General features: G+C 48.1%; 1 protein-coding gene across 1 annotated transcript in view; it reads right to left on the bottom strand.

The window, feature by feature from the left end:
- The window catches only part of ehmt1a (euchromatic histone-lysine N-methyltransferase 1a), a 24,597-nt gene extending 9,122 nt beyond the window's left edge, over nucleotides 1-15,475 (bottom strand). The window contains exons 1-13 of the mRNA XM_068598864.1: nucleotides 14,743-15,475; nucleotides 14,094-14,202; nucleotides 12,957-13,036; nucleotides 10,222-10,441; nucleotides 9,942-10,087; nucleotides 9,321-9,464; nucleotides 6,297-6,598; nucleotides 6,137-6,220; nucleotides 5,969-6,057; nucleotides 5,755-5,861; nucleotides 5,103-5,225; nucleotides 826-927; nucleotides 630-734 (exon numbers count right to left, since the gene is read on the bottom strand). Coding sequence (XP_068454965.1) covers nucleotides 630-734; nucleotides 826-927; nucleotides 5,103-5,225; nucleotides 5,755-5,861; nucleotides 5,969-6,057; nucleotides 6,137-6,220; nucleotides 6,297-6,598; nucleotides 9,321-9,464; nucleotides 9,942-10,087; nucleotides 10,222-10,441; nucleotides 12,957-13,036; nucleotides 14,094-14,202; nucleotides 14,743-15,090 — 1,959 coding nt within the window. The 5' untranslated portion in view covers nucleotides 15,091-15,475. The remainder of the gene's footprint in view (nucleotides 1-629; nucleotides 735-825; nucleotides 928-5,102; nucleotides 5,226-5,754; nucleotides 5,862-5,968; nucleotides 6,058-6,136; nucleotides 6,221-6,296; nucleotides 6,599-9,320; nucleotides 9,465-9,941; nucleotides 10,088-10,221; nucleotides 10,442-12,956; nucleotides 13,037-14,093; nucleotides 14,203-14,742) is intronic.
- Between the last annotated feature and the right edge of the window lie 6,403 nt (nucleotides 15,476-21,878).

The following is a 21,878-nucleotide window of genomic DNA, read 5'->3' as shown; positions in this document are numbered from 1 at the left end:
TTGTTCTATGCAGGAGAATTTCTCTCTGAGATAAAGAACAATGGTCTTTATGACGTCAATGTTTCTCACGTAGCTTGAACATAAGTTTGTAATCTGAGGTCAAGTCATCAATGGAAGTGAAGGCGTGTTTATACTGCTGGATCAACACCAGTTATTCTGTTAACTGTTACCACTCTGAATCTTCACAACATCTTAACAAGCCTGACACACACACACACACACACACACACACACACACACACACACACACACCTCTGAGCAACAGACACCAACAGGAATAAAACATCATGCATCTACAAGACGCTGTCAGAATGAAGCTGCAGCATGAAGCTGCATCATGCTGCTGCAGCATGAAGCTGCATCATGCTGCGTGTGTGTGACAGTGAGCAGCGTGTCACACACATGCAGCAGGATGCAGCATGAAGCTGCAGCATGAAGCTGCAGCATGAAGCTGCAGCATGAAGCAGCAGCATGAAGCTGCAGCATGAAGCTGCAGCATGAAGCTGCAGCATGAAGCTGCAGCATGAAGCTGCAGCATGAAGCAGCAGCATGAAGCTGCAGCATGAAGCTGCAGCATGAAGCTGCATCCTGCTGCGTGTGTGTGACAGGTGCGAGCAGCGAGCACTGACTTTGTCCCGCAGGTTGACGTCGGCGCCTCTGGCCAGCAGCAGCTGGACCAGCTCCTTGTGCTTGTACTCGACAGCCCAGGTGATGGGAGTCCACCCCCCGTCGTCCTGCACACACACACACACACACACACACACACACACTGTGACTCGCTGCACACATGGTGAGCAACACGTGGACAGGTTTGTGTGACTCTACCTGACAGTTGACATATTTGGAGGCTTTGGACAGCAGATGATGGACGATATCACAGTGTCCCAGTTTAGCTGCCAGGTGCAGACAGGTGAAGCCGACGACGTCCTGCAGACAACAGCACATGAGACAAGCGCCTGAAGTTCAGCCTCGTGCAAACGACACATCCAGACGACTCCTTCATGAATCAATAAGCCAGCAGAGATGATGGTCGCCCTGTGAGACCCTCACATGCAGGAACAGAGTTCAGCGCCACTTTATATTCTCAAAACCACCAAAGTCAGGAAAATAGGGAACATTTGATATTAATAACTGAAGTCTGGTGGCCGTTGCAGAAGACTCAGCGTGCAGTGACGTATTATTTAATATACAAATCAAATTACCATGTTCTTTGAAAATGAAACAGGAATTGGACCGACTACATAACGAAACTACGAAACAGAAAATAAATGAATATCCATTACGTTTAAGTACTTTTATATTTTGATTCCATCTTATATTATATATTCTTCTAACGTGATCTTTGTGTACTGTGATCTCCACACTGAGGGACGAACAACAACAACCTCCTGAACTCACAGAGGCTGCCTTTCATTTCATCACTGATCCACACTGGACTTCAGTCATGTCCTGAACTACAGCTGAGAAGGAGAAGGCTGAGCTGCAGCAGAGAAGGCTGAGCTGCAGCAGAGAAGGCTGAGCAGCAGCAGAGAAGGCTGAGCAGCAGCAGAGAAGGCTGAGCTGCAGCAGAGAAGGAGAAGGCTGAGCTGCAGTAGAGAAGGAGAAGGCTGAGCTGCAGCAGAGAAGGCTGAGCTGCAGCAGAGAAGGCTGAGCTGCAGCAAAGAAGGCTGAGCTGCAGCAGAGAAGGCTGAGCAGCAGCAGAGAAGGAGAAGGCTGAGCAGCAGCAGAGAAGGAGAAGGCTGAGCAGCAGCAGAGAAGGCTGAGCAGCAGCAGAGAAGGCTGAGCAGCAGTAGAGAAGGAGAAGGCTGAGCAGCAGCAGAGAAGGCTGAGCAGCAGCAGAGAAGGCTGAGCTGCAGCAGAGAAGGAGAAGGCTGAGCTGCAGCAGAGAAGGCTGAGCTGCAGCAGAGAAGGCTGAGCTGCAGCAGAGAAGGCTGAGCTGCAGCAGAGAAGGAGAAGGCTGAGCAGCAGTAGAGAAGGCTGAGCAGCAGCAGAGAAGGCTGAGCTGCAGCAGAGAAGGAGAAGGCTGAGCTGCAGCAGAGAAGGCTGAGCTGCAGCAGAGAAGGCTGAGCTGCAGCAGAGAAGGCTGAGCAGCAGCAGAGAAGGCTGAGCTGCAGCAGAGAAGGAGAAGGCTGAGCTGCAGCAGAGAAGGCTGAGCTGCAGCAGAGAAGGCTGAGCTGCAGCAGAGAAGGCTGAGCTGCAGCAGAGAAGGAGAAGGCTGAGCAGCAGTAGAGAAGGCTGAGCAGCAGCAGAGAAGGAGAAGGCTGAGCAGCAGTAGAGAAGGAGAAGGCCGAGCTGCAGCAGAGAAGAAGAAGGCTGAGCAGCAGTAGAGAAGGAGAAGGCTGAGCAGCAGTAGAGAAGGCTGAGCAGCAGCAGAGAAGGCTGAGCAGCAGCAGAGAAGGCTGAGCAGCAGTAGAGAAGGAGAAGGCTGAGCAGCAGTAGAGAAGGAGAAGGCTGAGCAGCAGCAGAGAAGGCTGAGCAGCAGTAGAGAAGGAGAAGGCTGAGCAGCAGTAGAGAAGGAGAAGGCTGAGCAGCAGCAGAGAAGGCTGAGCAGCAGTAGAGAAGGAGAAGGCTGAGCAGCAGCAGAGAAGGCTGAGCAGCAGTAGAGAAGGAGAAGGCTGAGCAGCAGCAGAGAAGGCTGAGCAGCAGCAGAGAAGGCTGAGCAGCAGCAGAGAAGGCTGAGCAGCAGTAGAGAAGGAGAAGGCTGAGCAGCAGCAGAGAAGGCTGAGCAGCAGCAGAGAAGGCTGAGCAGCAGCAGAGAAGGCTGAGCAGCAGTAGAGAAGGAGAAGGCTGAGCAGCAGCAGAGAAGGCTGAGCAGCAGCAGAGAAGGCTGAGCAGCAGCAGAGAAGGAGAAGGCTGAGCAGCAGCAGAGAAGGCTGAGCAGCAGCAGAGAAGGCTGAGCAGCAGCAGAGAAGGCTGAGCAGCAGCAGAGAAGGAGAAGGCTGAGCAGCAGCAGAGAAGGCTGAGCAGCAGCAGAGAAGGAGAAGGCTGAGCAGCAGTAGAGAAGGAGAAGGCTGAGCAGCAGCAGAGAAGGCTGAGCAGCAGCAGAGAAGGCTGAGCAGCAGCAGAGAAGGCTGAGCAGCAGCAGAGAAGGCTGAGCAGCAGCAGAGAAGGCTGAGCAGCAGCAGAGAAGGAGAAGGCTGAGCAGCAGTAGAGAAGGAGAAGGCTGAGCAGCAGCAGAGAAGGCTGAGCAGCAGCAGAGAAGGCTGAGCAGCAGCAGAGAAGGCTGAGCAGCAGCAGAGAAGGCTGAGCAGCAGCAGAGAGGGCTGAGCAGCAGCAGAGAAGGAGAAGGCTGAGCAGCAGTAGAGAAGGAGAAGGCTGAGCAGCAGCAGAGAAGGCTGAGCAGCAGCAGAGAAGGCTGAGCAGCAGCAGAGAAGGCTGAGCAGCAGCAGAGAAGGCTGAGCAGCAGCAGAGAAGGCTGAGCAGCAGCAGAGAAGGCTGAGCAGCAGCAGAGAAGGCTGAGCAGCAGCAGAGAAGGCTGAGCAGCAGCAGAGAAGGAGAAGGCTGAGCAGCAGCAGAGAAGGCTGAGCAGCAGCAGAGAAGGCTGAGCAGCAGCAGAGAAGGCTGAGCAGCAGCAGAGAAGGCTGAGCAGCAGCAGAGAAGGCTGAGCAGCAGCAGAGAAGGCTGAGCAGCAGCAGAGAAGGAGAAGGCTGAGCAGCAGTAGAGAAGGAGAAGGCTGAGCAGCAGCAGAGAAGGCTGAGCAGCAGCAGAGAAGGCTGAGCAGCAGCAGAGAAGGCTGAGCAGCAGCAGAGAAGGAGAAGGCTGAGCAGCAGTAGAGAAGGAGAAGGCTGAGCAGCAGCAGAGAAGGCTGAGCAGCAGCAGAGAAGGCTGAGCAGCAGTAGAGAAGGCTGAGCAGCAGCAGAGAAGGAGAAGGCTGAGCAGCAGCAGAGAAGGCTGAGCAGCAGCAGAGAAGGCTGAGCAGCAGCAGAGAAGGAGAAGGCTGAGCAGCAGTAGAGAAGGAGAAGGCTGAGCAGCAGCAGAGAAGGCTGAGCAGCAGCAGAGAAGGCTGAGCAGCAGCAGAGAAGGAGAAGGCTGAGCAGCAGCAGAGAAGGCTGAGCAGCAGCAGAGAAGGAGAAGGCTGAGCAGCAGTAGAGAAGGAGAAGGCTGAGCAGCAGCAGAGAAGGCTGAGCAGCAGCAGAGAAGGCTGAGCAGCAGCAGAGAAGGAGAAGGCTGAGCAGCAGCAGAGAAGGCTGAGCAGCAGCAGAGAAGGAGAAGGCTGAGCAGCAGTAGAGAAGGAGAAGGCTGAGCAGCAGCAGAGAAGGCTGAGCAGCAGCAGAGAAGGCTGAGCAGCAGCAGAGAAGGCTGAGCAGCAGCAGAGAAGGCTGAGCAGCAGCAGAGAAGGAGAAGGCTGAGCAGCAGTAGAGAAGGAGAAGGCTGAGCAGCAGCAGAGAAGGCTGAGCAGCAGCAGAGAAGGCTGAGCAGCAGCAGAGAAGGCTGAGCAGCAGCAGAGAAGGCTGAGCAGCAGCAGAGAAGGCTGAGCAGCAGCAGAGAAGGAGAAGGCTGAGCAGCAGTAGAGAAGGAGAAGGCTGAGCAGCAGCAGAGAAGGCTGAGCAGCAGCAGAGAAGGCTGAGCAGCAGCAGAGAAGGCTGAGCAGCAGCAGAGAAGGAGAAGGCTGAGCAGCAGTAGAGAAGGAGAAGGCTGAGCAGCAGCAGAGAAGGCTGAGCAGCAGCAGAGAAGGCTGAGCAGCAGTAGAGAAGGCTGAGCAGCAGCAGAGAAGGAGAAGGCTGAGCAGCAGCAGAGAAGGCTGAGCAGCAGCAGAGAAGGCTGAGCAGCAGCAGAGAAGGAGAAGGCTGAGCAGCAGTAGAGAAGGAGAAGGCTGAGCAGCAGCAGAGAAGGCTGAGCAGCAGCAGAGAAGGCTGAGCAGCAGCAGAGAAGGCTGAGCAGCAGCAGAGAAGGAGAAGGCTGAGCAGCAGTAGAGAAGGAGAAGGCTGAGCAGCAGCAGAGAAGGCTGAGCAGCAGCAGAGAAGGCTGAGCAGCAGTAGAGAAGGCTGAGCAGCAGCAGAGAAGGAGAAGGCTGAGCAGCAGCAGAGAAGGCTGAGCAGCAGCAGAGAAGGCTGAGCAGCAGCTGGTAGAGGCCGGAGGAGGAGACAGGCCGCCTGCCTCACCTTGTGGCCGACGGCTGCTCCGGCCCTCAGCAGGTACTTCACGGTGTCCAGGTGGCTGTTCTCACAGGCCGCCATCAGAGGCGTTCTCTGCTGCTCATCAAACGTGTCCAGGTTGGCTCCGGCCTGTCGAACGAGAGACATCACAACACGCATCAGGACCTGGACCAGCAGCGCTCGTGGTTTCACTTCATCATGACTTCAACACATCACCTTCAGACTGAAGCAGAACATACTGCCACTGTAGTTCAAGCTCAATTCATCCTACATGAAGGAATTTATTTAAAAACATATTGAATCAGTCTCCATATCACAGAATGAACAAACATCAGAAGGACCTGAAACTCTGAAGTCTTCTGACGCTCAAAGCGCTTCAACACCACTTTTATTCCATCGCTGCTCATCAGGAATAAACAACATTCTGCAGCAACAGAAGCAACTTGGGGTTCAGTGCACATCAACATGGACGAGCAGAACCGGGGATTGAACCGCCGATTCTCTGATTGAAGGAGGACCCCGCTCACCACGGAGCCAGTCGCCCATGATTACATTACAGTAGTTTTTACAGATGTTTGGTATTCACATGTGAATGCATCTCACTGAGGTAGCGTTCAGGAACAACAGGGTCATGATGTGCGTCCACGTTGATGAGTACCTGGACCAGCATGTGGCAGACCTCCTGGTGACCCTCGGCAGCGGCTGCGTGCAGAGGGGTGCCTCTGTTTTGGCCCTCCATCATGAAGTTGGGGTCCTTCCCGTCGACTTCAATGAAAAGAGTTTGGTCCATCAGTGTGATGACAAAGAGGATAAAACATGCACAGAGTGAGTGTTAGTGCAGCTGCGTCGCGTCCAGTCACACATCCAGTTACCCAGGAGGTGAACGACCTTCTGGAGCTCTCCTTCTTTTGCAGATATGTACAGCTGCCGGGGGGGGTACTTCACTTTCTTTGGTTTCAGGCTAAACGGGATGAAAAGAAGCAAACTGTGGTTCCACGCTGAACTTGTGAGCAGACTGAAGCAACATATGTTGAGCTTACTTCTCATCGTCCAGCGCCATCAGGATGCTCTCCAGAGACGCTTTGGGTTGTTTGTCCGCCACACACGCAGCCTCGCTGTTCACACTGGAGAGAAAATGCCAGCTGGAATGACCCTTCAAAGGCTGCGATACGAGGGATGTTTCCCCGGGAGAAGCGTTACCTGCTCGGGCTCTGCTCTCTGCTCCTCTGGGGCTCGCTGGTCTTCTTGGCTCTGAGTATCTGAGGAACAGCAGGCGTGGTTGGGACTGAGGGCAGCGTGGCCACGGGGGCGGCGGCCGCCGGCCCCGGGTGGGACCTGGGCACGGAGGGAGCCGGCTCGGCCGTGGACGCCGTGACCTCCTTGGCGCCGCTGGCATCCTCTCCGCAGTGAGGGCAGAACCTGAGATCCCTCAAGATGGAGGCACAGTCACGGTGAAAGCGGTGAGAGATGCTGCCGTACGGACGGCACTCCATGAAGGAGCCCTGTGGGACGGAGCAGGAGGACACCGTGAAGAGGTTTTATTATTCATCTATATCTATATAGAGATAGATATCATTGATGCAAACACAGAGTCCGCCTCCCCCTAGTTTTTAATATAAATAAAAAACTAGGGGTGCGGATTAAACTACAATTAATCTGATTAGTTGTTGTTGTGTGGAACGCAATGCACTTTTAACCACAAATATATGAAACAATAAGCTTCCTATCAATCAATCACATTTAAAAGCTGGACTGTCTCTCTCTCTTACACACACACACACACACACACACACACACACACACACACACACACACACACACACACACACACACACACACACACACACACACACACAGCTTTAATATTGTAAAAATAATAAAGAAATGAGCCTATATAGTAAATGACTCCTGCATTTAAACGTAGCTTAATGTCTCTATTTCGTTTACAGTAGCTGCTGTTGACGTTTGTTGTATGTTTGTTGTGTGTTTGTTGTGTGTTTGTGTATGTTTGGTGTGTGTTTGTGTGTGCTGGCATCAGGTGTGAACAACAGTAATGTTTGTTATGGTGAGCTCTCCATGGTGCTGACGCTGCTAGCGGCTACAGCTAGCAGGCTGTCCACGCAGCGCTAACGTAGCCTATGCATGCGCTCAGGTGTGGAACCAAAACGTTTGTTTTGCTTAAAGAACCATTTTCTCCATTTTCTCTTGTCTTTATGTTTGTTAACTGGACTTTTTTTTAAATATTTGGATTCATGGAAGTGAAGGTTCATCTCCTGGTGGGCCGGACATAACCCTTGACTTTGTTTCTCCCGTGTGAAGCTTCAGCTCTGGTTCACACGGCCACGTGACGCCACAGCACATATTAAACATGACGTACAGCGTGGTACACATGTTAACACATATTAAACATGACGTACAGCGTGGTACACATGTTTACACATATTAAACATGACGTACAGCGTGGTACACGTGTCCACACATATTAAACATGACGTACAGCGTGGTACACATGTTTACACATATTAAACATGACGTACAGCGTGGTACACGTGTCCACACATATTAAACATGACGTACAGCGTGGTACACGTGTCCACACATATTAAACATGACGTACAGCGTGGTACACGTGTCCACACATATTAAACATGACGTACAGCGTGGTACACGTGTCCACACATATTAAACATGACGTACAGCGTGGTACACATGTCCACACATATTAAACATGACGTACAGCGTGGTACACGTGTCCACACATATTAAACATGACGTACAGCGTGGTACACGTGTTCACACATATTAAACATGACGTACAGCGTGGTACACGTGTTCACACATATTAAACATGACGTACAGCGTGGTACACGTGTTAACACATATTAAACATGACGTACAGCGTGGTACACATGTCCACACATATTAAACATGACGTACAGCGTGGTACACGTGTCCACACATATTAAACATGACGTACACCGTGGTACACATGTCCACACATATTAAACATGACGTACAGCGTGGTACACGTGTCCACACATATTAAACATGACGTACAGCGTGGTACACATGTTTACACATATTAAACATGACGTACAGCGTGGTACACGTGTTCACACATATTAAACATGACGTACAGCGTGGTACACGTGTCCACACATATTAAACATGACGTACAGCGTGGTACACATGTTTACACATATTAAACATGACGTACAGCGTGGTACACGTGTCCACACATATTAAACATGACGTACAGCGTGGTACACGTGTTCACACATATTAAACATGACGTACAGCGTGGTACACGTGTCCACACATATTAAACATGACGTACAGCGTGGTACACGTGTTCACACATATCAAACATGACGTACAGCGTGGTACACGTGTCCACACATATTAAACATGACGTACAGCGTGGTACACATGTCCACACATATTAAACATGACGTACAGCGTGGTACACATGTCCACACATATTAAACATGACGTACAGCGTGGTACACGTGTCCACACATATTAAACATGACGTACAGCGTGGTACACATGTCCACACATATTAAACATGACGTACAGCGTGGTACACATGTTTACACATATTAAACATGACGTACAGCGTGGTACACATGTCCACACATATTAAACATGACGTACAGCGTGGTACACGTGTCCACACATATTAAACATGACGTACAGCGTGGTACACGTGTCCACACATATTAAACATGACGTACAGCGTGGTACACATGTCCACACATATTAAACATGACGTACAGCGTGGTACACGTGTTCACACATATTAAACATGACGTACAGCGTGGTACACATGTTAACACATATTAAACATGACGTACAGCGTGGTACACGTGTCCACACATATTAAACATGACGTACAGCGTGGTACACATGTTTACACATATTAAACATGACGTACAGCGTGGTACACATGTCCACACATATTAAACATGACGTACAGCGTGGTACACGTGTCCACACATATTAAACATGACGTACAGCGTGGTACACGTGTCCACACATATTAAACATGACGTACAGCGTGGTACACATGTCCACACATATTAAACATGACGTACAGCGTGGTACACATGTTTACACATATTAAACATGACGTACAGCGTGGTACACATGTCCACACATATTAAACATGACGTACAGCGTGGTACACGTGTCCACAGAGTCCGTGTGCTCTGCTCCACTTACCGCCCTGCAGAAGAGTCCACAGCCGGGGCAGCAGTGGTGCTTCACCATGCCGGCCCGGTGGTCCTCACACAGAACCAGCAGATGCACCGTGTTGGAGGGGCGCATCATTTCCTGCTTCATCACTCGCCTCTGGCAACGGATCAGCTGAGGAGAGAAGGTGAGGAGGATGCTGTACCACATGGAAACCAACAGGGTTTAGTTCTGTTGGTGGATGTGGACCGATAACAACAACAACAACAACAACAATAATAACAACAACAACAATAATAATAGCCTCCCCCCGCAACCGCTTCTACTGATATATTCTACTTTGATCATTACCTAAGGTTTCCATTGTTTTCCTTACAAAGCTGTGTGAAACTACAGTAAACTATGATGAGCATGTTTCTGGTAGATAGACAGAGATATAGTAGAGCTGGGCTAAGGGAAAAAATGTTAACTGATCAATCGCATGGTTTTTCTGTGATTAATCTCATTATGCGCCAAATCTGATAATGAAGACATGTATACATACATACATACATACATACATACATACATACATATATATATGCATATATGCATGCATGCATATATGCATGCATGCATATCTCCTTGTTTCATTACTTCAGAGGATGTTACCATTCCATCCATGCTCTCCATGGCCATGCAGCTCTGCTCCCCTGTGGACACGGCGTCTCCGCTGTGAGGCGTCTCCATACGACAGCAGCACAGTGGTAGCTCCTCAGCCAGGTCTGTTTCTGTCATCTCAGCATCCGCTGCTACTCCTGCACACACACATCCCATCATTTCACCACTGAGCACACCAGGAAATGGACCTGTGACGATGTATTCTGCAGAAGAAAAGGAGGACATGTTGGTCTTATGAAGCCAGAATCAGTCTGCGAGATGCAGTTGTCACCTGACAAGGGAGGGGAGAGCAGCTCTTCCTGAGCTTTCAGATCCAGACAGTCCAAGGCCATCTCTGTGTATTCAACATGGCAGACTTCCTCAGGTTCCAACTTTATCAACGATTCACTCCTCACAGCTGGTTCACTGGCCTTCAGCGTCTCCAGAAGACTCTCCTGCTCCCCATGTGCTGCAGCGCTGCTCTTCTCCACACGGGGTCCTGGTTCCTCTTTCTGATGAACAGAGGGATTCGTATCAGTGATGGCTAGCGACTATTATTCAGTTCTCTTCTTTTAAGCTACCATTCTGTGTACAGACTCATGTACAATATGTACCTCTGAGATGTAGAAGAGAAACCTTCAGTGGCGGATTGAGAACCACCTTTATAGCGCCACCTAGTGTCAGTGTGAGTGACATCTAGCCCATCAAACACGAGGTTTACAGTTAGGCCTGCCTCAGGGTTACAGTTAGGCCTGCCTCAGGGTTACAGTTAGGCCTGGCTCAGGGTTACAGTTAGGCCTGGCTCAGGTTTACAGTTAGGCCTGCCTCAGGGTTACAGTTAGGCCTGGCTCAGGGTTACAGTTAGGCCTGGCTCAGGTTTACAGTTAGGCCTGGCTCAGGTCTATAGTTAGGCCTGGCTCAGGTCTATAGTTAGGCCTGGCTCAGGGTTACAGTTAGGCCTGGCTCAGGGTTACAGTTAGGCCTGGCTCAGGGTTACAGTTAGGCCTGGCTCAGGGTTACAGTTAGGCCTGGCTCAGGGTTACAGTTAGGCCTGGCTCAGGGTTACAGTTAGGCCTGGCTCAGGGTTACAGTTAGGCCTGGCTCAGGTTTACAGTTAGGCCTGGCTCAGGTCTATAGTTAGGCCTGGCTCAGGTTTACAGTTAGGCCTGGCTTAGGGTTACAGTTAGGCCTGGCTCAGGGTTACAGTTAGGCCTGGCTCAGGTTTACAGTTAGGCCTGGCTCAGGTTTACAGTTAGGCCTGGCTCAGGTTTACAGTTAGGCCTGGCTTAGGGTTACAGTTAGGCCTGGCTCAGGGTTATAGTTAGGCCTGGCTCAGGTTTATAGTTAGGCCTGGCTCAGGGTTACAGTTAGGCCCGGCTCAGGTTTATAGTTAGGCCTGGCTCAGGGTTATAGTTAGGCCTGGCTCAGGGTTACAGTTAGGCCTGGCTCAGGTTTATAGTTAGCCCTGGCTCAGGTCTATAGTTGGGCCTGGCTCAGGGTTATAGTTAGGCCTGGCTCAGGGTTATAGTTAGGCCTGGCTCAGGGTTACAGTTAGGCCTGGCTCAGGGTTACAGTTAGGCCTGGCTCAGGGTTACAGTTAGGCCTGGCTCAGGGTTACAGTTAGGCCTGGCTCAGGTTTACAGTTAGGCCTGGCTCAGGTCTATAGTTAGGCCTGGCTCAGGTTTACAGTTAGGCCTGGCTTAGGGTTACAGTTAGGCCTGGCTCAGGGTTACAGTTAGGCCTGGCTCAGGTTTACAGTTAGGCCTGGCTCAGGTTTACAGTTAGGCCTGGCTCAGGTTTACAGTTAGGCCTGGCTTAGGGTTACAGTTAGGCCTGGCTCAGGGTTATAGTTAGGCCTGGCTCAGGTTTATAGTTAGGCCTGGCTCAGGGTTACAGTTAGGCCCGGCTCAGGTTTATAGTTAGGCCTGGCTCAGGGTTATAGTTAGGCCTGGCTCAGGGTTACAGTTAGGCCTGGCTCAGGTTTATAGTTAGCCCTGGCTCAGGTCTATAGTTGGGCCTGGCTCAGGGTTATAGTTAGGCCTGGCTCAGGGTTATAGTTAGGCCTGGCTCAGGGTTATAGTTAGGCCTGGCTCAGGTGTATAGTTAGGCCTGGCTCAGGTCTATAGTTAGGCCTGGCTCAGGGTTATAGTTAGGCCTGGCTCAGGTCTATAGTTGGGCCTGGCTCAGGTTTATAGTTAGGCCTGGCTCAGGTTTATAGTTAGGCCTGGCTCAGGGTTATAGTTGGGCCTGGCTCAGGGTTATAGTTAGGCCTGGCTCAGGTTTATAGTTAGGCCTGGCTCAGGGTTATAGTTGGGCCTGGCTCAGGTCTATAGTTGGGCCTGGCTCAGGGTTATAGTTAGGCCTGGCTCAGGTCTATAGTTAGGCCTGGCTCAGGTTTATAGTTAGGCCTGGCTCAGGGTTATAGTTAGGCCTGGCTCAGGTTTATAGTTAGGCCTGGCTCAGGTTTATAGTTAGGCCTGGCTCAGGGTTATAGTTGGGCCTGGCTCAGGGTTATAGTTAGGCCTGGCTCAGGTTTATAGTTAGGCCTGGCTCAGGGTTATAGTTGGGCCTGGCTCAGGTCTATAGTTGGGCCTGGCTCAGGGTTATAGTTAGGCCTGGCTCAGGTCTATAGTTAGGCCTGGCTCAGGTCTATAGTTGGGCCTGGCTCAGGGTTATAGTTAGGCCTGGCTCAGGTGTATAGTTAGGCCTGGCTCAGGTGAGCCCTGCTCCTGCCTAGATATGCTGCTCTGGACTGCTGGAGGACTTCCTAGGATACACTGAGCTCCTCTCTCTCCTCTATCAATGTTGCTCGGTGTATCCATAATAAAAAGGTACCGCGGTAAAGTACAGTAAAAAAAAATATGATTTTGCATATTTTTAGTACCCATACTTCATTAAAATAGCAGGAATCAGAGCAGCCTCACTGCAGAATAACACGCAGTGAGGCTGCATCAACACTTGAACCACGTTCCTGGCCGTGGGCTCGTCAGGTGACGCACAGGAGAGGACGCATGATGGATGACTTGCCTTGTCCTGCTGCTTCAGGGCCTTGGCCTTCTTCTTGGGCACCAGGTTGTACATCCCCATCTTCCGCTTCCTTCTCTTCACTGATGGAAAAGCACACACACTGAGGTGAATAATGCCCAAAAGAAAGAAATCCTGTCACTGTTTAGTTATTATTAATATAGCCATTAAATAAAAGATCACTTTTGTACTTCTCGCTCTCCTTACATTATGAAATGGAAAGCATTGAAACGCTCATCATTTTGATAACTGCAGCTTCATTGAAGGAGATTCCCCAACGAACAAACACAACAACAAACACAGTGAACGGGCACAAGAGCTGCAATAACTAATAGATTGAACAGATTATAAAAATAGTTTGCAACGAATTTGGTGATAGATTAGCAGAGATGAGCCAATACAACTTTTAGTCCCAACCGAGACCTGGTCTTTAACCTTTTGGAATATATGCTCCCATGTTAAGTCCCAGCATGCCCCATTCAGACAATCATTTGGCATAAAATATGTAATTTCTCCATTTTTTAACCGAACAACACAGTTTTTTGACTGAAACTCCTTCCTAACAGACCAAGGCGTTGTTTTATTGTGATTGTTGTTGCAGGTTCTGATTCTTTAGGTCCTAATCTTTCCATAAAGGTCTTATTGACGCTCCAGGAGGCGTTTGGGGAATCTGGCTCATATCATGCTGGATGTTCATAGTTATGATCAAAATATCTTTTAAAAGTGATTTTTTTTTTGCAGATATACATTTTTTCCTAAGACTTTGCTGAACAAATACATACAATAAACACAAGTATTGGAGTTAATGTGGGTTTTCTATGATGACTGAAACACAGGAGAACACTCAAACAGGAAAAGAGGCCTGGAGACAACAGGGTTCCACTTTTAGCGTTTTCAGGGATCGGCCGACCCGATCATTCATCATGTCAAGAAACACTCGGCTCGACTTAAACATCACGCAACGCACTTTGTAAAACTACATGAAATACAATGCAAATAAATACATAGACGTAAATGTAACGCATTGTTTTGCATTTTTAAAATGGTATCAGATTGGCCTCTTGTCACAAAAACCTGATCCAGCATTTTGAATCTGTATCAGATCAATATCCATATAGCTGCAAAGAGAAAGAAACCAACCGGACTGAGGCTTGATGGAGGAGGAAGCAGCTCTGCTCTCTTTGCCTCCGCGGCCGAGACGAAGCTCTGGACCGGACTTTGGTGCTTTTGATGACTTCAGTGCAGGAAGCTGTGGAGGCAACAGAGACGACAGGCTGGCTTATCTACACGAGTCCCAGCAACAGGGTTAGTGAGGAATTACAACAGAAAATGTAAAGAAAACGTAAACAGATTACACGGTTTAGGGGAAATATTTTGAGAATACTTAATTGTTTTGTTAAATAGTTTTTCATGTTGGGGGACAGCACTTTGCAGGAATTTGGTGAAATGGCCACCAAATATATATATATATATATATATATATATATATATATATATATATATATATATATATATATATATATATATATATATATATGCCATTCCACCAAGACTTAGTCCTCACATGTAATGTGTATTAGTAATCACAGGTCTATCGTTTCATTGTGTTACGGTCTGTGCACACAGGTGATAGGATTCACTCTGTACTTCCACTCTTACTTTATACTTTATCACAGATCATGTACAAGACACAGCACATGTGCTTGTCATTTTGGATGAATAGTGAATCACTTCGGACACATTTCAGCGCTGCGCTGCTTGACGCTCGTCGGCGCAGCAGGAGACTCACGTGGGCTGTTCCTCCCGTCGGCGCCGCGGGGTCTGAACCGGGAGTCCGCTCCTGTGAGCGCGCAGCAGCGGAGAGCCTCCCCCGGACCTGCGGGCCCGTCAGCCGGCCCAGAGAGTTCAGAAAGTGGCTTCCAGGCGCCGCCAGCAGCCTCCCAGAAGCTGCTGCTGCTGCTCGTTTGCTGCTGAGCGCAGCACCGCTGCTGAGGATGGCCGAGCTGTGGAAGGGAGTGATCTTCACGTGGGGCCTTTGGCCACTCGGCGGTCCCTTTGCAGCAGCGGGCGTCCCGGAGGAAACACTGGAGGGTCTTCTCGCTCGTCCGGGCAGCTCGCCGGCTCCACTGTCATCCATCGCGGTCCTGGAGCCAGTCAGGCTGGGAAGTTTCAACAAGTTGTGCTGTCCTCTCTAAAACAAAGTCACAACACACGCGCGCAGGTAAACGCGCCCTCTGCTGCTACTAAACAGTGCACACAGCGTGTCTGCGTGTATTAGTGCCCCGACACCAAAGTTACCACATCTTTGCATAACAATGGCTCAACCCGTGAGAACAAGCACAGCGCGCCGGTGCAGCGGCGGACGCGGGAACTCGTCCGAGCGCGCGAGCAGTTTACAAAACGTCCGCGCGCGTTTCAACGGGTGAAGGAAACGTTGAAGCAGCAGAGTTTCATCCTACCAACTCCAGTCCGCAGCTCCAGTCCGCGGAGCGAGATACGAGCGAGTTGTGGAGCGAGGGACGGGACCACGGGACGGGACAGGAAGACACGAGCTTCACTTCCGCCCCCACCCGCTGCGTCACGTGACGCGCTGCCATGGCGTCAGAAAGACCTCGCTCGAAAGATAAGAGTATATATCTATAAATCTATCATAACTGATACCTGTCTGCGGTCAGGACAGCGCTCACTGGTCGAGTTGTTTGTCAGGACAATGTGAGCCGCGGAAAATTAAAAATAACGGACGATACGAAAGAGAAGATTTGTTCGTGGGTAAAACAATAGGATCAAAGCAAAAACGGAAGTAGGAAACAGGGAGTGCTCTTTCCGCCAGCTGATATTTGGCACAACTTATTTCTATACACGGAGTATAGGGTATTTGTTTTCGTTTTAAATTAAAAGACTATTATGCAAATGTTAAATTACCTGGAAAAGATACATGTTTGAGGTCTAAAGTGATAATTATCCGAACAAGATGTGTCTACAGACATGGACATCTAACAGAAATAAAGGAAATAGAAAGCTTAAAGAAAAACTATGAACTTTTAAACGTTGGTTTAACTACAGCAATGGTTCCTATCTAAACACAACATGTATTGTTGACAGTAGTGACACTCATGGACAGTTGCAAACAGGCATCAATTAAATCATATGAAGAAGAAAGAAGTCCTGTACGTCTGAAGAAAAACATATTTAATAGATCTGTGCAAGTGTGTCTCAGGTCACTATTAACAGCTGTGGTAATGGGAAGCATTAATATTCTGCTGGCCCCAATGAGTTGAATTAGCATGTTCTCAAGTTTTGTCCCATAGTCCTGAGACGTGTGTGTGTGTGTGTGTGTGTGTGTGTGTGTGTGTGTGTGTGTGTGTGTGTGTGTGTGTGTGTGTGTGTGTGTGTGTGTGTGTGATATCAGGGAGGATTTGTTCCAGCCCCCTTAAAGTATAAGCCCTTACAGATATTGATGGATGGTTAAAGAACATGTTTTGAGCATGTCTAAAGTCATGCACTTTGTTCTGCAGAGCGTGGAACATAAACACAACATATACTGTCAATGCTTCTTTTAATCTGAGGAGACTAGCATAGGCTGGATACACAGCATTCGATGTGTACGTTGGTATGGTTCATACTTGCCTGTCCACATAAGGACCTCAGGTTTCTTTGTGGCGTTCGCTGTCACATGTCATTCACCAGCTTCCTGTGGTGTTCACAGCTATACGGTAATTTATTGTCATTGTGCAACAGGGTTGTGTCAAAAAAAAAGCAGTTTTAAAGTCCCATTTTACTACATATGAAAAACTCACAAAAACGGAGCAAAACTACAGGAACAATATATTACATCTGGAGGGTGCAAGAAACATTCACACACTGAGAACAGCATGCTGGGAAACACTTTGATGTCCACAAAATGTTCTTGGTCATGCGCATCAGTCCACAGTGATAATGTCAGAGCGTGGTCATCGCTGCTAACGGCCTCATTATGTTTGGTGACTGATTGTTGGTTGGATGCATATAATACGGCTTGTCTTTGTCCAAGGAGGGTGTTGTTGTCATCGCATGTTGCTGAAAGCAGCTCCGCTATGAAGTGAACACAAACATCTCTGTGGGGTCGTGTGAAAACAAGCTGCAGTGGTTTACCCCTCCACCAGGTGGAGCAGTAGCCTGGAAGCTGAAGCTGTTAACTGCAGCCAGGTATAAATGTAGGAGGACGTGTGCTTCCCACACAGAGCATCACCTACTTTGAGAGACAGCTCCTCTAAACAGTCAACGCTCTCCTCCCTTTAGTCAGTGAGCTCATTCATGTTTTCTAACACTGGAATAACAACATATGAATGAACCTGAAAACACATTTAAAGTGAATTATTTGAAACGGACACAGTCACATTAAATCAGTAAACATGTGCAATAACATATTTCAGGGTGCTACAACCCCCCCTCCCTCGTCCCCCTAAAAATAATCCAATGTTAGCAAAACATTTCTTTCTCTGTTACAAACATGAGTTAAACGACCAGATAAGATGAGTACTGACTAGTATACAGTTACACAATCATACATATGTCAAAACGACACGTCTGATGAGTATCACAGCGTGACGACGGGATGAAGAGGCAACTAATGGTTGCATTGCTTTAATCCTGTCTGGTTGCTTTAATCCATTGGTCAAATGGTAGTCCATTAAGTCACCTATAGCAGTATCGACCATTCCAACATACTTCATGTACATCAACTTTATACCTGCTCTAAGTGTGTTGGAACAGTGTGTTGGTTCATGTTGTCTAAGTGTGCTGGAACAGTGTGTTGGTTCATGTTGTCTATGTGTGCTGGAACAGTGTGTTGGTTCATGTTGTCTAAGTGTGTTGGAACAGTGTGTTGGTTCATCTTGTCTATGTGTGCTGGAACAGTGTGTTGGTTCATGTTGTCTATGTGTGCTGGAACAGTGTGTTGGTTCATGTTGTCTAAGTGTGCTGGAACAGTGTGTTGGTTCATGTTGTCTAAGTGTGTTGGAACAGTGTGTTGGTTCATGTTGTCTAAGTGTGTTGGAACAGTGTGTTGGTTCATGTTGTCTAAGTGTGCTGGAACAGTGTGTTGGTTCATGTTGTCTATGTGTGTTGGAACAGTGTGTTGGTTCATGTTGTCTATGTGTGCTGGAACAGTGTGTTGGTTCATGTTGTCTAAGTGTGTTGGAACAGTGTGTTGGTTCATGTTGTCTAAGTGTGTTGGAACAGTGTGTTGGTTCATGTTGTCTAAGTGTGCTGGAACAGTGTGTTGGTTCATGTTGTCTAAGTGTGCTGGAACAGTGTGTTGGTTCATGTTGTCTATGTGTGCTGGAACAGTGTGTTGGTTCATGTTGTCTAAGTGTGTTGGAACAGTGTGTTGGTTCATGTTGTCTATGTGTGTTGGAACAGTGTGTTGGTTCATGTTGTGTGGTCTCAAAGGAGACCAGACATAAAGGCCAATGGGATTGTTGTCTCTTACAACAACCTTAAGAAGGCAGCACAGTGTAGTACTGTGACTAGTTGTGTCACCTTGTTGCATTGTAACATCACCTGCTCTGCAAAATGTATTTCTGAATTATGATGACTGCAACTGTATGACCTCATCACTGTCTGTGTCCCTTCAGGGAACCTACAGGTTACTTTTTATTTATTAAGCTACTGGAAATATCTCCTACATATTCTGTAAAGTAAGAAAATCTATTTTTTTAAATAATTAAAATACAACCAAACCAAATTTATGGAGCAAAATGCACATCACTGCATTTTAAAGTGAATCTTGGTTTAAGGTAACTCAAAGAAATGAGAGAGTGCCTCTGTGTGTGTGTGTGTGTGTGTGTGTGTGTGTGTGTGTGTGTGTGTGTGTGTGTTGCAGCTCCTCCTTGTCACCAGCAGAGGTCAGTGAAAGCTTGGTTTGTGGTGGACACACTGAGGCAGCAGCTGGTGACACACACCAGTAGAGCACACCACGTGCTCTACTGGTGTGCTCTACTGGTGACACACACCAGTAGAGCACACCACGTGCTCTACTGGTGTGCTCTACTGGTGACACACACCAGTAGAGCACACCACGTGCTCTCTGCAGACATACTGTGAAATCTGAAATACTCAGTGCAATGCTGCCTACAGCATCATAGTAGTGTTGTCATGCAAGCTTGTGGGAATTATCACCTCAACTAACGAGCCTAGAAAGTTTTTTAGCAGAGAAAAACTGCAGCAAATTGATGTGATTCCAACACAGAGAAACAAGATCAGCAGCAGCAGCAGCAGCAGCAGCAGCAGCATTAGTAGCAGCAGCAGCAGTAGCAGCAGTAGCAGCAGCAGTAGCAGCAGTAGCAGCAGTAGCAGCAGCAGTAGCAGCAGTAGCAGCAGTAGCAGCAGCAGTAGCAGTAGTAGCAGCAGTAGCAGCAGTAGCAGCAGCAGTAGCAGTAGTAGCAGCAGTAGCAGCAGCAGTAGCAGCAGTAGCAGCAGCAGCAGCATTAGTAGCAGCAGCAGCAGCAGCATTAGTAGCAGCAGCAGTAGCAGCAGTAGCAGCAGTAGCAGCAGCAGTAGCAGCAGTAGCAGCAGCATTAGTAGCAGCAGCAGCAGCAGCATTAGCAGCAGCAGCAGCAGTATCAGTAGCAGCATTAGCAGCAGCAGCAGCAGCATTAGTAGCAGCAGCAGCAGTATCAGTAGCAGCATTAGCAGCAGCAGCAGCAGCAGCAGCAGTATCAGTAGCAGCATTAGCAGCAGCAGCAGCAGCACATGACGATGGCTGTGTTTTGATCTCCCTTCTTTTCGCCGTCTCCCCTTTGGCCCTTTTTGTTGTGGCGTGGCCCGCCAGAGGTCACACCGGGTCACGCCAGAGTGAGCGAGTACGAGGCTTTCTGCCTTCAAACCCACTAATAAGCCCCCCCCCCCCTCAGGGCCATATTTCACAGAGGCAGCTTCCCTTGACGCGTCTGGTCTGCATTAAAATGAACACATGTGGTCTCGTTTTGAGACGTGCCGCCGACGCGATCCCATAACCACCCGGATGAAAACTGGATTCCTCTGCCAGCGGATTACAGCTAATCTTTGTTCAGGTTTCACTTTAAGCATCGTAATGACAGGAAGTCACGTGATCAAGCCTTTCACTAAGGCCATCGCTGTGATGTGGAGCAGATAGCGTGCGTTAGATGTTTCAGCTCAGATTTTTATATATATATATATATATATATATATATATATATATATTACATGTCGGAGTTTTTTTTCCCGGCAGGATGTTCCCGTAAAACAATGTATGACTTTCTCTGTCCACAACTAAGATGAACAGTGCGGCGCTCACTCGGTGATGGACACTTGGGTTGAGCCAGAGAGTTCAACCTGTTTCTTATGAACACACAACCTGATCACACCAGACCACCTGCCACTCCCAGCAGCCACTGGGAATGAAGTCTCTTAAAGTCTCAAGATATTATGTCTATGAATCTGATTAAAAAACAAAACTATGAGTATTGTGTGTGTTTGATTAAAACTTACAATGAACAGCTGTTTTAGGCACTTACTGAGCCTTTGTAAGAGAAGTCCACGTCACACCACCAGGTGTGTTGAGCGTCTTTCATCACGTCACACATCAGTTCTTTCATGCGACAATGTGTCCAGAAGAGACACACAGCTCGTCACTCACAGCAATGATCTTTCCTTCACTCAGATCTTTCCTTCACGAAGATCTTTCCTTCACTCAGATCTTTCCTTCACGAAGATCTTTCCTTGCAATGATCTTTCCTTCACTAAGATCTTTCCTTGCAATGATCTTTCCTTCACTAAGATCTTTCCTTGCAATGATCTTTCCTTCACTCAGATCTTTCCTTCACTCAGATCTTTCCTTGCAATGATCTTTCCTTCACTAAGATCTTTCCTTGCAATGATCTTTCCTTCACTAAGATCTTTCCTTGCAATGATCTTTCCTTCACTCAGATCTTTCCTTCACGAAGATCTTTCCTTGCAATGATCTTTCCTTCACTAAGATCTTTCCTTCACGAAGATCTTTCCTTGCAATGATCTTTCCTTCACTAAGATCTTTCCTTCACTAAGGTCTTTCCTTCACTAAGATCTTTACTTCACTAAGGTCTTTCCTTCACTAAGGTCTTTCCTTCACTAAGATCTTTCCTTCATTAAGATCTTTCCTTCACTAAGATCTTTCCTTCACTAAGGTCTTTCCTTCACTAAGGTCTTTCCTTCACTAAGATCTTTCCTTCATTAAGATCTTTCCTTCACTAAGATCTTTCCTTCACTAAGGTCTTTCCTTCACTAAGGTCTTTCCTTCACTAAGATCTTTCCTTCACTAAGGTCTTTCCTTCACTAAGGTCTTTCCTTCACTAAGATCTTTCCTTCACTAAGATCTTTCCTTCACTAAGGTCTTTCCTTCACTAAGATCTTTACTTCACTAAGGTCTTTCCTTCACTAAGATCTTTCCTTCACTAAAGTCTTTCCTTCACTAAGATCTTTCCTTCACTAAGATCTTTCCTTCACTAAGGTCTTTCCTTCACTAAGATCTTTCCTTCACTAAGGTCTTTCCTTCACTAAGGTCTTTCCTTCACTAAGATCTTTCCTTCACTAAGATCTTTCCTTCACTAAGATCTTTCCTTCACTAAGGTCTTTCCTTCACTAAGATCTTTCCTTCACTAAGGTCTTTCCTTCACTAAGGTCTTTCCTTCACTAAGATCTTTCCTTCACTAAGATCTTTCCTTCACTAAGATCTTTCCTTCACTAAGGTCTTTCCTTCACTAAGATCTTTCCTTCACTAAGATCTTTCCTTCACTAAGGTCTTTCCTTCACTAAGATCTTTCCTTCACTAAGATCTTTGCTGTGACAAGAGTGTTTGAAGCATTAAGTTGATTAATTTTAATAATGTACTCTGGCTCAATGTGTTTCATGAGGTTCATACTCCGCTGCTGTCAGTGAGTCAGTTAG

The sequence above is a fragment of the Clinocottus analis genome, unplaced genomic scaffold (genome assembly GCF_023055335.1).
Source record: "Clinocottus analis isolate CAN_PGR_092001 unplaced genomic scaffold, fCliAna1.0.p SCAF_41, whole genome shotgun sequence".
In the NCBI taxonomy this organism is placed as follows: Eukaryota; Metazoa; Chordata; class Actinopteri; order Perciformes; family Cottidae; genus Clinocottus; species Clinocottus analis.
This window is presented reverse-complemented; position numbering and strand designations above follow the sequence as displayed.